The following is a 17,804-nucleotide window of genomic DNA, read 5'->3' on the forward strand; positions in this document are numbered from 1 at the left end:
AAAGAACTAATGAAAAGATTAATACGTGGTTTTATTATTTTTTTAATGTTTTATTTATTTCTAGGAGAGAGAGAGAGACAGCGTGAGCAGGGGAGGGTCGGAGAGAGTGGGAGTCACAGACTGAAACAGGCTCCAGGCTCTGAGCTGGCAGTCAGCACAGAGCCCGACGCAGGGCTCGAACCCACGAACCGCGAGATCATGCCCTAAGCGAAAGTCGGACGCTTAACTGACTAAGCCACCCAGGCACCCCTATGTGATTTTAACAGGCAAAACATTTCTAAGTAGAAAAGTAGTGGGAAAAATTACCAAAAAAATACAATTAGATTTAATTCAAAATAAAAAACTTATGCACAACAAAAAATTACCCAAAATTCAAGGAAAACAATGAGTTGGGGGAAATATGTACTGTAAATAACAAGATAAAGGATTACTATATTATTTAAAGCTTAAATAAACCAGTAAGTAAACAAGACCTCAAAATACTCATGGGCAACAGATATAAGCAATTTTAGAAGTAAGAAATTCTAGCAAGCAAACATGAAAAATTCCAAAACTTATCCCCAAAAAAGAAAACTACAAGCCCTAATAACAATGAGTTGTTTTCATCTGTTATATTATTAAATGAATTAATAATAATACCCAAAACAAATTAAAAGATTTGGAGGCAGCATTTTCATACAATAGTGACTGTACTACATGGTTTACAACTAGTATAACCTATTAGAAACCACCTGACTATCAAAAGTCATTGAAGTATGCAATCCCCATCAAAATTGCACCAGCATACTTCTCAAAACTAGAACAAACTATCCTAAAATTTGTATGGAACTACAAATGACCCCAAATAGCCAAAGTAATATTGAAGAATAAAACCAAAACGGGAGGCATCACCATCCCAGACTTTAGCCTCTACTACAAAGCTGTCATCATCAAGACAGTATGGTATTGGCACAAAAACAGACACATAGACCAATGGAATAGAAGTGAGAACTCAGAATTGGACCCAAAAGTATACAGCCAACTAATCTCTGACAAAGCAGGAAAGAGTATCCAATGGAAAAAAGACAGCCTCTTTGACAGATGGTGCTAGGAGAACTGGACAGCAACATGCAGAAGAATGAAACTAAATCATTTTCTCACGCCATACACAAAAATAAACTCAAAATGGATAAAGGACCTGAACGTGAGACAGGAAACCATCAAAACCCTAGAGGAGAAAGCAGGAAACAACCTCCTTGACCTCAACCACAGCCATTTCTTACTTGAAACATCCCCAAAAGCAAAAGAATCAAGGGCAAAAATAAACTATTGGGACCTCATCGAGATAAAGAGCTTCTGCACGGCAAAGGAAACAATCCATAAACTAATAGGCAACTGACAGAATGGGAAAAGATAGTTGCAAATGAGATATCAGATAAAGGGTTAATATCCAAAACCTATAAGGAACTCACCAAACTCCACACATGAAAAACAAACAACCCAGTGAAAAAATGGGCAGAAGATATGAACAGACACTTCTCCAAAGAGGACATCCAGATGGCCAACAGACACATGAAATGATGCTCAGCATCCCTCCTCATTAGGGAAATAGAAACCCAAACCACACTGAGATACCCCCTCACGCCAGTCAGAGTGGCTAAAATGAGCAAATCAGAGGACTCTAGATGCTGGCAAGGATGTGGAGCAACGGGCACCCTTGTACCCCACTGTTGGTGGGAATGTAAACTGGTGCAGCCCCTCTGGAAAACAGTGTGGAGGTTCCTCAAAAAGTTAACAATAGAACTCCCCTATGACCCAGCAATAGCACTGCTAGGAATTTACCCAAGGGATATAGGAGTGCTGATGCATAGGGGCACATGGACCCCAATGTTCACAGCAGCACTCTCAACAATAGCCAAAACATGGAAAGAGCCTAAGTGTCCATCAACGGACGAATGGATCAAGAAGATGTGGTTTATCTATATGATGGAATACTACATGGCAATGAGAAAGAATGAAATCTGGCCATGTGTAGCAACATGGATGGACCTTGAGAGTGTTAAGCTGAGCGAAATAAGTCAGGCAGAGAAGGACAAATACCATATGTTTGCACGTATAGGAGGATTAGGAGGAACTTAATGGAGGACCATGGGGAAGAAGAAGGGGGGAAATGGTGGGGGAGAGGGAGAGAGGCAAACCGTGAGAGTCTCTTGAATGCTGAGAACAAACTGAGGACTGATGGGTGTGGGGGTGCGAGGGGGGTGATGGGCATGGAGGAGGGCATTTATGGGGATGAGCACTGGGTGTTATATGGAAACCAACTTGATAATAAACTATTTATAAAAAAATAAATAAATATTTAAAAAATAATAAATAAATTTTTAAAAAGTCATTGAAGTAAATTCTCCTTGAAATGTATCCTATCAAATTCAAAATAAGGGAAAAAATCTCTATGCTCCAAGATATTTACTACAATACTATTTATGATAGTGGAAAACTGGAAAATGTCATATCTAAAACCAAAAGGATTAAAATAAATTTTGTTAAATACTTAACTGGTTTATAGGCATTAAAATAGAGGATTGTAAAAACACCTAGAAACATGGACAATGTTTTATAATAATATTAATTTTTAAAATTTCGCTTCTAAATTTTCTTGCATATAATTACTTTCTTCAATATTAAATATAAGGAAGTTCATGATGCTTTAAAACTCATTCCTATGTCTAATCTATTTCAACATTAGAACAATATTGTTACAATTTATTTATTTTTAAATATTTTTAATGTTTTATTTATTTCTGAGAAAGAGAGAGACAGCATGAGCAAGGGAGGGTCAAAGACAGAGGGAGATACAGAATCTGAAACAGGCTCCAGGCTCTGAGCTAGCTGTCAGCACAGAGCCCGAAGCGGGTCTCGAACTCACGAACTGTGAGATCATGACCTGAGCTGAAATCGGATTCCCAACCCACTGAGCCACCCAGGTTTAGTTTTAAGCCAATTTAGTTTTAGTTTTAAGCCAAACTTAAAAGCAATCATTCTAATTTTTTACTTTATACCATATTCAACATTAATTGTAATCTAAATTAATAAATAAAAAAATACTAAAATCTTCTGCCATAGAAAAAAGCCAACTCATTAGTCTTGCCTTAATTGTTTTTCAGTTTCTTCCATATTTTCTATTTGTTTCAACATCCGTTCTTCTTGTTTTTTGCTATTCTAAAGAAATCATTTTGTTTATATTAATCATTCTGTTTCAACAAATATAAAATTGAAACTAATATTTAAAACCTTTATCTGTCACCATAAAATTCATTTAGTTATATATAAAATAAGACAATGAGGTATTTAACTTGCATAGTTCCATTCTATTTTTCTAGCCTTATTTTAATTATTCCCCTAGCAATCTCTATATAGCAGCTAAAAAGCAAGTCTTACTTGCTGTTTCCCAGTGACACTTTAAAGCCTTCTATCCTTGTTCATATTGTTGTTACTTCAAGGAATGCTTTTCCATTCACTATTATCTACTGAATGTATAGTCATTCATCTTTTAAGGCCAAAATCAATGCTATATTCTCTCTGAAGCCTTCTCTTCCTCCAAAGCAGAAGATAACACTTTGTCCCCAAAAGAACACATATACCATAATGTTTTGTTTAAGTTATTTGAGCATTTAGTTCTTCTCTTGAGTCATAAATATTCATAAAAATCTTGATGCTTAAAATTATATTAACTTTTTCAATGTTGCCAATTATCACCTTCTAAATCAATATGCATATTTTTCTTCTAAAACAGAGTATCAGCTCTAAGATCTGTAGAGGTGAAAGAATCTTGGAAGGTCATCTATTCTATGCTTACAGGTTAGAAAACTAAGTCACTGGTACTTTATCAACTCACGTCAATATCTTCTTGCTGTTTCTTGAGTTCTAGGGCCATCTCACTTGTTTCTTGTGCTAATTCTTTGTTCTTCAGTGAAAGCCTGTTGCAGCTTGCATTTAGTTCAGTAGCCTTACGCCTGTTTTTTAAAAACATGTCAGACCTAAATATTTACCTATTAAATTATATGATGTGGAATTTAATTCAACATATTCTTAGGGGGAAGGGAGAAAGGGCTGGGAATATAAATGAAATAAGATTGGCCATTAATTAATCATTTCTAAAGTACAGTGATAGCTATGTGCTGTTTCATTCCATTATTCCTTCTATTTTGTACATGTTTGAAATTTTCAACAATAAATTAAGATGCAACAGATTTCCTTGCATATTCCCTACACCTCATCCCCCCATACTTTTCCTCAAATTTTGAAGGGTGTATTACTTTCTCATATAATTTTTTTCTCTAGCAGATGCTCTCAAAAACTATTCCAAACTTCTGGTGATTTGATTAAAGTAGTACACGATACATGAACTATTTTTAACAAAATATTTTCATTAAAATAAGTAAAACTAGGTTTAAGTTTTGTATACAACACTTAAACTGCTCTTACAAGGTCTCAAATGCTCTACACTGGAAGAGGGATAACTGCTGCTATTGGTGCAGTCAGGATCAAATTTAAATCAAAGAAGGGGGAATTGTGTGGTTCTATGTAATGATTTCAGTAGCAAGCACCTATTATCTTTTCCTACTTACCAATACTGGAAATTCATCAAAGAGTAGATTAAAAAATGAAAGATTGAAAACACAAACATAGAAAGGTAACATAAATTTATACTAAGGTATAAATAACTAACCAGTCCATTTATTAAAAGGAATTTTGGTTAATAATTTTACCCAGAATTCAATGACCTGTGTGTATTTTGTCACTTCACCAAAACAAATCTATGAAATAATTTAACAAGCAACCAAAATAACTGGGTAGAGCTGCAAATAATTATTTTTATGAGGAACTAAATAATTTCAATAAAAGTAATATATTGATCTTCTAAAGAAGTTCTCAACTTTGTGATATATTTCTTATGTCAATGATATGCATGTATCATTGTTAATTTCATTAGCAGTAAAATTATTTTGATCTCTAATTAGGAATAAAATACATTAACCCCATTCAAATAAATATTGAATATAATTTACTAATTTATTATTAACTACCAGGAAGCTTAAAAATGGAATATTTATTTATAGTTATTTATAGATAGAAAACTTACTTCTCATTTTCAAGTTCAGTTTTCAGCTCTTTCACCTGTTTGGAATAATGCTGTTCACTTGTCACAATGGCAGTTAACTGTACTTCCAAATCATTCACTTTTTTCTGGAAAATAAATGTAGATAATCACAGCAAACATTTTTACAATATTCTTATTTTAAAAGTATGGCCATTCTGTAATCAAGTCATATATTCGGCAAAAATTTGGTAAGAAAATGTCAAATTTTAAAACTTAATAGATTTAATGCCAAAACCATTATAATTTTAGAAATAAACAATGACAAATGTAATATAAGTAAATTCCATCTTGATATTCTAAAGCTCAACCAGCAAAATTGTATTTACAAATTATAAAATATTTTCATCAGTTTTACTCAACCAGGAAATTAATCTCCATTAAAATGTTATATTATCAAGAAAAAATATATTAATTAGTGAAATAAGCTAATGTCTTAAAAAGTAAGCTGTTCTTACTATTATAAACTATTGTATAGTTACAATGTAATATTGTTATGGATTGGAAAAATACTTTTTTAAAATAAAAAGCATATTCCAAAATTATAACATATGCACTATAAAAATTATTATAAACTAAGAATAAAAGTTAAATTTTAAATATATAAATAAGGAATACTGAAGACATCAAAAATGTGACTGTTATAAACCATAGCATGATGCATACTCCTGATATCTTAAATGCTGACCTTTCTCTCCCACGTTAGAATATAAAGATTTTCTAGATGTGTTTCACATCAACCATTAGTATATTAATTAAATGTAGCAGGAACACTTTCTTTGAAAGGAATTTTGGGAAAATCTTTCACAAAGCTAATAGCTATACCATCATCTATTCTGTAAATCTGTACTCTACTAACAAAATCTTGGGGGAAAAATGTATCTTTTTTAAACAAACCTCTCTGGTTTGGAGAAGACCAGTTAGTTCCTGTTGTGTTCCTTTTAATTCTTCAGCAATCTTCTCAAATTGTTTCTTTTCATCTAAAAGCTTTCGGTTTTCTGCCTATTTGAGAACACCATAAATCATGACAGCCAAAGCACACACATATGCAAAATAATCATATTGCCTAACTAGAGTGAAGAGACTCAGGAGTTTCTCTTTAGCTAAAATTTTTTAAAAAGAGAAAACAAGTCATTATTAAGTCAATTCCAAAACTAAATATGATAACAAAGAACTGAATAAACAGAGTCCTGAAATTTTTTATTTAAAAAAATCAGACAGTTCATTGAATTCAAACCTCCTTATCTTATGCATAAACCACTCCAACTTATTAGCATTTATTAGTCACTCACTATCCTATCAATCCCTTTGTCCTTATATTGCACTAAAATGTGCTTCCCTATAACTTTCATGCAATGGTCATTGTTCTGCCTTTCTTAGTCACAAAGAAGTCTAATTCCTTTTTTACATGATAGCTGACAAATATTTGAAGAGAATTACCAACACATCCCAACTTTTCTTTTTCTCTTAACTATTCTAAAATCTCTAATTCTTATTATCATTCTTCCTACGAAATAGTTTTAAATTACTCCATTCCCTGAGGATAGATTCACTTTGTCAATATGTAATTTTAAATAAAGTATCAAGAATTAGAATCAATGTTCTAGACAACCAAGAATCAACAGACTACAGCCCTCAGGCCAAATCCAGTCACTGTTTGTTTTTAATAAAGCTTTATTGTAATACAGCCAACGTATTTATGTATTGTATATTCCCTTTTTGCCTCATAACAACAAAGCTGAATAGATGCAAGAGAGACCAACTACATGGCCCACAAACCTAAAAATTTGCTATTGGCCCTTTCAATGAAAATTTTGTCAATCTCTGACTTAGATGTGTCCTATATACTAGAATGTTCTGCAATAAAAGGAACGTAAGGTAGATACTGAGCGCTTCAAATGTGGCTACTGGAGCTAAGGAACTGACTTTTATGTTTTTTAAAATTAATTTAAATTTAAATGCCACATTTGGCTACTAGTTACCATACTGGATAGCATAACTCTAGAGACTGAGCAAGACTAAGTATAAAACAACCATTGTGGCACCTGGGTGGCTCAGGTGGTTAAGTGCCTGACTTCAGCTCAGGTCATGATCTCACAGTTTCTAAGTTTGAGCCCTGCATTGGGCTCTGTGCTGACAGCTCAAAGCATGGGGCCTGCTTCGGATTCTGTGTCCCTCTCTCTCTGCCCCTCCCTTGCTTGCATTCTGTTTCCCTCTGTCTCTCAGAAATAAATAAAACATTTTTTTAAAAAGTTAATAAAACAACAACCATTAACTCTTTGCTTCTGGGTGCTTAATTACTATCAATTTCTCCTGTTATCCAACAGAATATAGATTTATTAAGTCAATTTTTATGTTGTTTACTTAAGCATGATATCACAACAGTTTCATTAAAGGCTTGACAATAAAGGCCTTATATTAATAATAAAAACTACTAACTGTATTTATAGAGTCTCAATTTTATAGGCCATGTGGAGCTATTTAAAATTTTGCTACAACATATAACATGATCATATTTGTGATTTAAAAAACTAACTCTAGCAATAGTGCATAAGACGACTCATATATAGGCTACATATATACATATACACAAGTATTTACAAATAAAAGACTAATCCAGTTTGAAAGGTACACCATACAAACCGTAAACATTCTTCAAGACAAAAGGATATTGTCAGAGATAAAGAGAGATGTTAATAATGATCAAAGATCAATTTATCAGGAAGATAGTTCTATGACACTTAGAAATTCAAAGTATGTGAAGCAAACATTGACACACTTATAAAGAAATAGACAATTACTAACACCCCTCCTCTCTCAATAAATAATAGAACAGGACAAAAAGAAATTAACAACACAGAAGACTTTCACAACACCATCAATCAAATGACTCTAACATTTAGAGAACACATGTAGAACCTAACAACCGAAGAATACACATTCAAGTACACATGGAACATTTACTAAGATAGGTTATATTTTTTACAAATTTAAACAATAAAGTATATTCTCAAGCCAAAATGGAATTAAACTAGAAATGAGTAACAGAAACAAAAGAGGAAAATCTCCAAATACATGGAAATTAAGTAACAGACTTCTAAATAACTGCAAGGTCAAAGAGGAAGTCAAGAGAAATTAGAAAATATTTTAACCTAAATGAAAATGAAAATATTTCAAAATTTGTGGGATGCAGCTAAGGAGGCGTTTAAAGTAAATTTATAGCATTAAATGTTTAAATGGAAAAGAAAGGACTCAAAACAACAATCTAAGTTTCCATCTTAAGAACACAGAAAAAGAACAAAATCAACCCAAGCAAGTAGAAGGAAGGAAATAGTAAAGAGCCAAAATCAATGAAACTGAAAATGGAAAAACAGTAGAGGAAAATTAACAAAACACAAAGCTAGTTATTTGAAAAGATCAGTAAAATTAATAAACCTCTATCAACACTGACAAAAAAGAGACAAGACACCAGTCACCAATATTAGTAATCAAAGTAAGAATAAACTCCATAGATATTTTTAAAATAACAGAATGCAAAAACAACTCTATGCACAGAAAGTTGACAACCTCAGTGAAATGGACTAATTCCTTAAAAACCAAATCACCTAAGATAAAACCGGTCACCTTAACAGTTTTATAATGTTCTAAAACAATGAAAAACATTAGATTCATAGTTTAAAATCTTGCCAAAAAAGTCTCTAAGTCCAGATGATTCCACAAGAGAATTCTACCAAATTTTTAAAGAAGAAATAACACTGATTGTATACAAACTCTTCCAGAAAATAAAAATGAAAGAAATGCTTCCTAACTCATTTTATGAGGCCAGTATTAGCCTGATTCCAAAGCCAGATAAAGACCATTAAAGAAAACTATAGACTTCCCATGAACACGAAACCAAAAATCCTCAGCAAAATATTAACAAATGCAATAATTTAGAAAAGCAATAATATACCACACCAACTGGGATTTATCCCAGAAATGCAAGACTGGTTCAATATTTGAAAACCAATGTACTTATTTATTAGAATTTTAATATTCTAAGAAAGAAAACAACATGATCATATCGGGAAACACAGAAAAAGCACTCGACAAACTTCAACCTACATTCATAAGAAAAAAACAGTTAAACTAAGAACAGAAGGGCACTTCCACAAAAAACTTATAATTAAACATCATACTTAATGGTGAAACACTGAATATTTTTCCCTTTAGATCATGACATCAAAGATGTACATGGTCAACATTCCTTTTCAACACCATCATACTGGAAGTCTGAGCCAGGGGAGTAGACAAGAAAAAAAGAACTACAACTGTGCTTATCTGCAGACAAAATGACTGTCTACATAGAAATTTATAAGGAATGTGCAAAAAACTCCTAGAACTAATAAGTCATTTTCGAAAGGGGCACCTGGGTGGCTCAGTGGATTAAAGCGTCCGAGTCTTGGTCTCCGCTCAGGTCATGATCTCATGAACCATGAAATTGAGTCCCACATCGGGCTCAGCACTGATAGCATGAAGCCTGCTCAGGATTCAATCTCTCTCCCTCTCTGTTTCTCTCTCTCTCTCTCTAAACAAATGTTAAAAAAATAATAAATGATTTTGGCAAGACTGTAGGATACAAGGTCAATGCATAAAGCAACTATATCCCCATCTACTAGCAATGTACAACTGGAAAAATACTTTTCTTTTTTGAAAAGCACTTTTAAATACTACTTAAAACACCTTCAAGAAAGGAAATATTTAGGTATAAATATAATATATACAGATCTGTACATTGAAAACTAAAAAATGCTAATTAAAGAATGAAGATCTATACAAATGGACAGACACCAGTGTTCATATATTAGAAGACCCAACATAATTAACAACAGTAATTCAACCTAACTTGATTTCACACATTTACAATCATAATCACAATTACAATTATAATCATAATTCTGGTAGGATTTCCTTAGATAATAGACAACCTGAAAATCTAGATGATAAAGGAACTAGAATAGCTAAAACAATTATGAAAACAAATAATAAAGCTAAAGGAATCACACTTCCCAAATCTAACTATAAAGCTACAGTAATCAAAACACTAATGTATTAATGAACTGATAATAGATCAAGAAAACAGAAATAGTGAAGAAAACAGATCCAAACAAACATGGCCAATTGATTTTTTATAAAAGCACAAAAGCAACCCAATGGAAAAAAAAGAATCTTTTCAACAAATGGTAATATCACTCTAGATCAATCCAAAATATTTAAATCTTAAATATCTCTCAAAACCATCCACTTTTTCTCACCACCACTTCCCAGCTTACACTACAATCATCTCTCCCCTGGCTACTATGATTGGCTAATTAACTGTTCTATCTTAATCTACTGTTCTCAATTCTGTAAGCCAAATGAGCTTTTCAAAATGCACACCAGGTCTCTCCCTACTGAAATTTTTTAGAGTTTCCCATACCATTTGGGATAAATACAAAATTATCCCGATAAGATTTAAAAGGTCATCAACTGCCAAGCTCCTACTACCTTTCTGACCTCATTTTGTACCACCTCTCTTCTCTGTTGCACTCACCATTCTCCTTGCTATTAAAGAAACTTTGCACATAATATTTCCTCTACCTGATAAGCTCTTTCCTTCCTTATCTGAATTTTAGTTCAATATTTTTTTAAAAAAGCCTTTCCTGACCTAACTAGTTCAAATCCCTTAATTATAGGCCTCATAGCACTGCAAATTAATCCTTTATTGCCTTTGTCACCATTGTAATATTACCTTTGAATGACCGCTTATATTTAAATGTGATTATTTCATGACTGTAGATCCATGAAAGCAGCATATGCATCCACTGTTCCCACTGTACCCCCATAGTATAGCATAATAGAAACTCAACAAATGTTTATTAAATGGGCAAATGTATTATTTTATTTATCCCTTACAACTACCCCATTAGATGTATGCAATTATTTTCAGCATTTCGGAGATGGAAATCTGAGGCATCAAGAGTTTAGTTAAATTGCTCTTAGTCAGGGCACCTGGGTGACTCAGTCGGTTAAGCGTCCGACTTTGGTTCAGATCATGGTCTCACAGAACGTGGATTTGAGCCCCGCATCAGGCTCTGTGCTGGCAGGCTTAAGGTTGAAACAGAGATGGGGCTCCTGGATGGCTCAGTCGGTTGAGCGTCCGACTTCGGCTCAGGTCATGATCTTGCTGTTCGTGGGTTCAAGCCCCGCATTGGGCTCTGTGCTGACAGCTAGCTCAGAGCCTGGGGCCTGCTTCAGATTCTGTGTCTCCCTCTCTCTCTGACCCTCCCCGGCTCATGCTGTCTCTCTCTCAGAAATAAATAAGAACTATATATATATATTTTTTTTAATTTTTTTAATGTTTTTTATTTATTTCTAGGAGAGAGAGAGAGAGAGACAGCGTGAGCAGGGGAGGGTCAGAGAGAGAGGGAGTCACAGACTCTGAAACAGGCTCCAGGCTCTGAGCTGGCAGTCAGCACAGAGCCCGACGCGGGGCTCGAACCCACGAACTGCGAGATCATGACCTAAGCGAAAGTCGGACGCTTAACCGACTAAGCCACCCAGGCGCCCCCTATATATATATTTTTTAAGTTAAAAAAAATTGGTCACATAGTTAAGAAGAGCTAGATTACCAATCGAAACATTGTCATTTTAACAACCAAGATATTAATTGTGTTCTATTGCTGTCCAAATATAACAACACTCTAAACCAGTTCTTGTCTGCACGGGAATGAATCTTTACATAAAAATAATGCTTTAGTATCTATTCATTCAACAAATATTCATAAAGTGTCAGTCACTGTACTAAGTACTAGCTTTATAAGGAAAAAGGACATGGGTTCTTAGCCCTTAGCCCTTATGGAAGCATACATGCATTCCACTATTTACTTACTGTAGACCTACTATATGCCACCCACTGTGCTAAGTAAGGGGGGGATCAAAAGGGTAAATAAAGCTTTAAATAATTTTACCAAAAATAAACTAATTCTATTTGTGATAAGTGCCATAAAGGAAAAGTACCGGGTGGCTATGGGAACAAGCCATAAAGAGACCTAAACTCGATAAGAATATTAAAGAGAGGTTTCCTAAATAACTGATACTCAAGCTGAAACTTAAAGTACAAGTCTGCATTATCAAATCTGAAAGCAACATAAACACTATTATTCATAAGAGTTTGAGATAAAGCAATTCAGTGGAGAAATGATAAGCATTTGGAAATAATGTTTCCCAAAAATTGGAAGAATTAGGAGCTGCAAAGTCAGGTAGAGACACAATAGGTTAAACCCACAATCAAATCTCTATAATCATCAACAATACTACATAGCAAGGGTTGGCAAACTATAGCCTGCTAGATAAAATCAGTCCACAATCTCTTTTAGTAGGCCCCTAACCTAACAATAATTTTTACATTTTTACAAAGTTATTAAAAATAAAAGAGAGGAGGAGGAGGCAGAGGGAAGTGTGGAAATAAGAGGAGGAGAAGAGAAGTAACATCCTATATATAGCCTATAAAGCCTAAAATATTTACTATCCAGTTCTTTAAATAAAAGTTTTCCACCCATGCTCCACACATTATAATCAATTAAAACATAATGAATCCTACCCTAACAGATTCATTAAACATGATTCTATCTGACACTTAACATACCTACTTCAATAAAACTGTAGCTCTGTGGCTCAAAGGTATCAAAGGCAGAGCATACTTATAACTAGCTATATCACGTGCATACTTGATCTTACTTGAATGTACTGTCAACACATCTTCAAACAACAAACACTTTCACCAAGACATGTATAAAACTTGGTACAGATAAGAAGGTCGCTTTACTAATGTATTTTTTTATATTTAGCTGAAAACACTAATATAAAACATCTATAGTATGTGAGACTAAGTGGAGTCATCTTATTTTGAAAAATAATCACTCTATATTAATAAGAAAAACTATATACTTACCAAGATTTTCTTCACTTCTTCAAGTTCTACTTCTTTGTTATTTTTAAGCTTAGTCATCTCTTCTAAAATAAGCAAAAGAATAAAAGAAAAGCCAGATTAGAAGAACATCAAAGGAGAGAGGTCAGAAATAAGAATATCTCAATTTGAAAGAGAAGAAAACCACAGACGGTTTAGTGTAACTAAAGAAAGCACCATAAAGCATAGAGGAAGTCCAAATGGAACTATGCATAATGAATAAATATTAATAGTAATGTTTCTATAAAGTTAATTCTACAACCAAATGAGCCCAAAGTTCATCAGCCAAAATAAGCAATGGATGTACATAACATATATTTGGAATGAGGTCACTCAGCATGTTCCTTTAATTCATCACTGTCTATCTAAATATTTGGCTCTTAATCTTCACTCTAAACTAAAAAGGAAAAGTGATCCACTTTTCTCAAGCTAATTCTGACCACTGTACTCTCGACCTTCAACATTCCTAACTCCTCTGAGATTTTAGTTGCTTATATAACCAATATATTTACTGACTCCCTGTAGAGAAATCTTTAATTTCCCCATTCCATCCAAACATCTACTTGAATACAAAACAGTATCTGACTGAACTTTCTGCTTTTTCTCACTATTGTCAAATTTGTTTTGCAAATAAATTTCTGTTATCTACAAACAGTTCTATGCAAAACTAATGCCTATCTCAATACATCACATTAATTACATGTCTTATTGCATTATTAAAACTATGATCTGTGATACAATAACCATTCTGTGGTACAATTCTCACTCTTCTTTACTGGGGAGCTTTCTGGCATTTAATGCACTTAACTACTCTCTACTTTTCTCCCTTTGATTTTCAAGACCTTGTGTTATTTGTATTGTTTTCTCTGACATCTTTTTTTTCCTACCCTAAATAATAACACTCTACAATGCTTTTCTTTCTTTTTTTTTTTCCTTTTATTTCTGAGAGAGAGAGAGAGACAGCGTGAGCAGGGGAGGGTCAGAGAGAGAGGAAAATACAGAATCTGAAGCAAGCTCCAGGCTCTGAGCTAGCTGTCAGCACAGAGTCCGATGGGGGGCTCGAACCCATGAACTGTGAGATCACAACCTGAGCTGAAGTCAGATACTTAACTGACTGAGACACCCAGGCACCCCGACAATGCTTTTATATCTTCTATTAATTCAGTATTAGGCTAATAAATTTATAAAACTTTTCGAGGCCAAACCTCCTTTACCTCCTTTCTTAGATTTTTCACTGCCTACAAAGTTGTCTAGCTGTCAAATCTACAATTTTATGTATCTGAAACATTGTCTTTCCTCAATGTTAATTAAGGTTTTTTAATAAATGGGAGATATAAGGGATTTAGTGGAAATTTCCCAGACTCTGTACATTAAAAATAAACAGGGGCACCTGGGTGGCTCAGTCAGTTAAGTGTCTGATATTGGCTTGGGTCATGATCTCATGGTTCGTGAGTTTGAGCCCTGTGTCGGGCTCTAGGTCAACAGCTCCAAGCCTGGAGGCTGCTTTGGATTCTGTCTGTCTGTCTCTCTCTGCCCCTCTCCTGCCCATACAGTCTGTCTCTCTCAAAAATAAATATTTAAAAATCTTTAATAAAAAAATAAATAAAATAAAATAATTTTAATAAAACATTTAAAAATTGTAAAAATTGTCCACAATTTTTAAGAGAAAAAAATCAACAAAATATGAAATGCCAGTATGGAATCTAAAAGAAAAATCTGTCACAAGCAAAGCTTATTTAACCACAACATTTCATTTTAGGTAAAAAGAGTTAATTTTTCAAACTCAATGATTAAGATAGTTGACTAAGCATATCTCCACATTATCTTACCCCCACTCCCATAAAAGCTTTTAAAGACCTATATATGTACATATGATGAGGGAGCTTGGGGCAAGCTGAGGGCACAGTACACAGCCTAATGGCACCTCCCACCCCCAGGTGGGATATGTGCGATATTCTTCAGACACTCCTGGCTCCCCAAGAACAAAGGAAAGGGATTTAAGTGCTTGCCTCCATGGATTAAGAAGCTTTCCAAAATTTTTCTTGTGGTTGATTTCAAGTTTCATAGCGTTGTGATCAGAAAACATGCATGGTATGATCTCAACTCTTTCATATTTATTGAGGGCTGTTTTGTGACCCAATATGTGATCTATCGTGGAGAATGTTCCATGTGCACTCAAAAAGAACGTGCATTCTGTTGCTTTGGGATGAAAAGTTCTGAATATATCTGTCAAGTCCATCTGGCTTAGTGTATCATTCAAGGCAACTGTGTCTTTGATTTTTTTGTCCAGATGATTTGTCCATTACTGTAAGTGGAGTATTAGAGACCCCTGTAATTACAGTATTCCTATCAATAAGATTGATTATGTTTGTGATTAATCGATATGTATTTGGGTGGTTTCAAGTTGGGAGCATGAACAATTGTTAGGTCTTCTTGAGGATAGACCCATAATTATGCTATCATGCCCTTTTTCATCCATTAACAGCCTTTAGTTTAAAATCTAGTCTGGGGCGCCTGGGTGGTTCAGTCGGTAAAGTGTCCGACTTCAGCTCAGGTCATGATCTCACAGTTTGTGGGTTTGAACTCCATGCTGGGCTCTGTGCTTGACAGCTCAGAGCCTGGAGCCTGCTTCAGATTCTGTGTCTCCCTCTCCCTCTGACTCTCCCCTGCTCATGCTGCCTCTCCCTCTCCCTCTCTCCCTCTCTCTCTCTCAGAAATAAAACTTAAAAAATTTTTTTAAATAAAACCTAGTTTGTCTAATAGAAATATGGCTACTCCAGCTTTCTTTTGACTTCCAGTAGCATGATAGATTGTTCTCCATCCCCTTGCTTTCAATCTGAAAGTGTCCTCAGGTCTAAAATGGGTCTCTTATAGATAGCATACAGATGGATCTTGTTTTGTTTTGTTTTTTTTTAATCCGTTCTGATACTCTATATCATTTAGTCCATTTACATTCAGAGTTATTATTGAAAGATATAGATGTAGGATCATTGCGCTGTCTTAGGTTTCATGCTTGTGATGATGTGTCTGGGTCTTTGTAGTCTTTGCAGCATTCTACTCACAGAGTCCCCCCGCCAGGGTCTCTTGCAGGGCTGGTTTAATGGTCATGAACTCCTTCAGTTTTTGTCTGTCTGGGAAAGGCTTTATCTCTCCTTCTATTCTGAATGACAGCTTTCCTGGATAAAGGATTCTTGGCTGCATATTTTTCCTATTAAGCACATTGAAAATCTCCTGCCACTCCCTTCTGGCCTGCCACGTTTCAATGCATGGGTCAGCTACTACCCTTATGTGTCTACCCTTGTAAGTTAAGGCCTATTTGTCCCTACCTGATTTCAAAATTCTCTATCTTTGTATTTTGCCAGCTTCACTAAGAGATGCCATGGAGAAGATCTGTTTTAATTAAATCTGAAGGAGTTCTCTGTGCCTCCTGGATTTGGATGTCCATTTCCCTCCCCACATTGGGGAAGTTCTCAGCTACAATTTGTTCAAGTAAATTTTCTGACCCTTTCTTCATCTTCTGGAACTCCTGTGATACAGATATTATTACATTTCATTGACTCACTTAGTTCTCTAATTCTCTCCTCACAGGCTAGTACTTTCTTATTTCTCTTTTTCTCAACTATGTCATTTTCTATAACTTTATCTTCTATTTCACTTAATCTCCCCTCTGCCTCCCCCATCCTTGCTGTCACTACAGCTAGTTTATTTTGCACCTCATTTATAGCGTTTTGTAATTTGTTGTGACTATTTCATAGTTCCTTGATCTCTGCATTAGATTCTCTACTGTCTTCTATGCTTTTACCAAGCCCAGCTATTAATCTTATTATAATTATCCTAAATTCTTGTTCAGTTATATTGTTTATATATGTTTTAAGCAACTCTGTAGTTGTCGTTTCTTCTTGGAATTTCTTTTGAGAATCCTTCTGTTTCATCAAATTGGCTAGTTTTCCATCCCTTATGTGTTTTAATAGCTTGTTATGAGTCCTGCTTCAGTGAGCACTACTATATTAAAAAGGGGTCATAATGCTATCTAGGGCCTGGCCCTTCAGGAGGTATTTCTAGGGTGTGTTTCATGCTCTCTGTTATGGAGACTCTGGTTACTTTATCTCCCTATTCGTAGTGGCGGTTTGGACCTTCCACCAGGTGTGTTTTGATTTGTTTGTTGAAGTAACCCTGGAAGAAATGTTAAAAGTGGGGGTTGGTGGTGGAAGAGGCCTTATCCCATACAAAGAGAGGCAGGGAAAAGGAAAAGAAAAATATTGACCAGGAAGAGAATCAGAGAAACTATACAACTTAATCCAGAGAGAGAGAAAAAAATAAAGAAGGAGGTAGAGAAGAGTTATAAAAAGAAGAGAGTAAAAATGTCTGCTTAAACAAACCAACAACCAGAATAACCAGACCAAAGAAGAGGAAGAAAAGGCACACACACACACACACACACACACACACATACACACACACACACACTAAGAACTGGCCAAGAATCAAATCAGAGAAGGCAAAACCACTTGACCGATATCTGCTGGTACCTTGGAACTGGTGCCTGTGCTGGTCTGGGGGAGGGACTGTCTGGTTCAATCAGTGCCAATCTTGCTCAGTTAGATATACAGGTGCCAGGCACAGAGGGGTGTGGTTTGGTGTAGGCAAGTCCCACCTCCACTGTGTGCCCTTTGTCTGTTC

General features: G+C 34.8%; 1 protein-coding gene across 2 annotated transcripts in view; it reads right to left on the minus strand.

Annotated features, from left to right (window-relative positions):
- Nucleotides 1-17,804, minus strand: part of SYCP1 (synaptonemal complex protein 1) — a 130,432-nt gene that overhangs the window by 56,387 nt on the left and 56,241 nt on the right. For both annotated transcript variants that reach the window (XM_039249065.1, XM_039249066.1), the window contains exons 15-19: nt 13,110-13,171; nt 6,035-6,139; nt 5,123-5,226; nt 3,875-3,992; nt 3,128-3,198 (exon numbers count right to left, since the gene is read on the minus strand). In XM_039249065.1, the coding sequence (XP_039104996.1) occupies nt 3,128-3,198; nt 3,875-3,992; nt 5,123-5,226; nt 6,035-6,139; nt 13,110-13,171 (460 nt within the window). The remainder of the gene's footprint in view (nt 1-3,127; nt 3,199-3,874; nt 3,993-5,122; nt 5,227-6,034; nt 6,140-13,109; nt 13,172-17,804) is intronic.

Source organism: Hyaena hyaena, unplaced genomic scaffold (assembly GCF_003009895.1).
Source record: "Hyaena hyaena isolate Hyena2069 unplaced genomic scaffold, ASM300989v1 scaffold_330, whole genome shotgun sequence".
NCBI classification, from domain to species: Eukaryota; Metazoa; Chordata; class Mammalia; order Carnivora; family Hyaenidae; genus Hyaena; species Hyaena hyaena.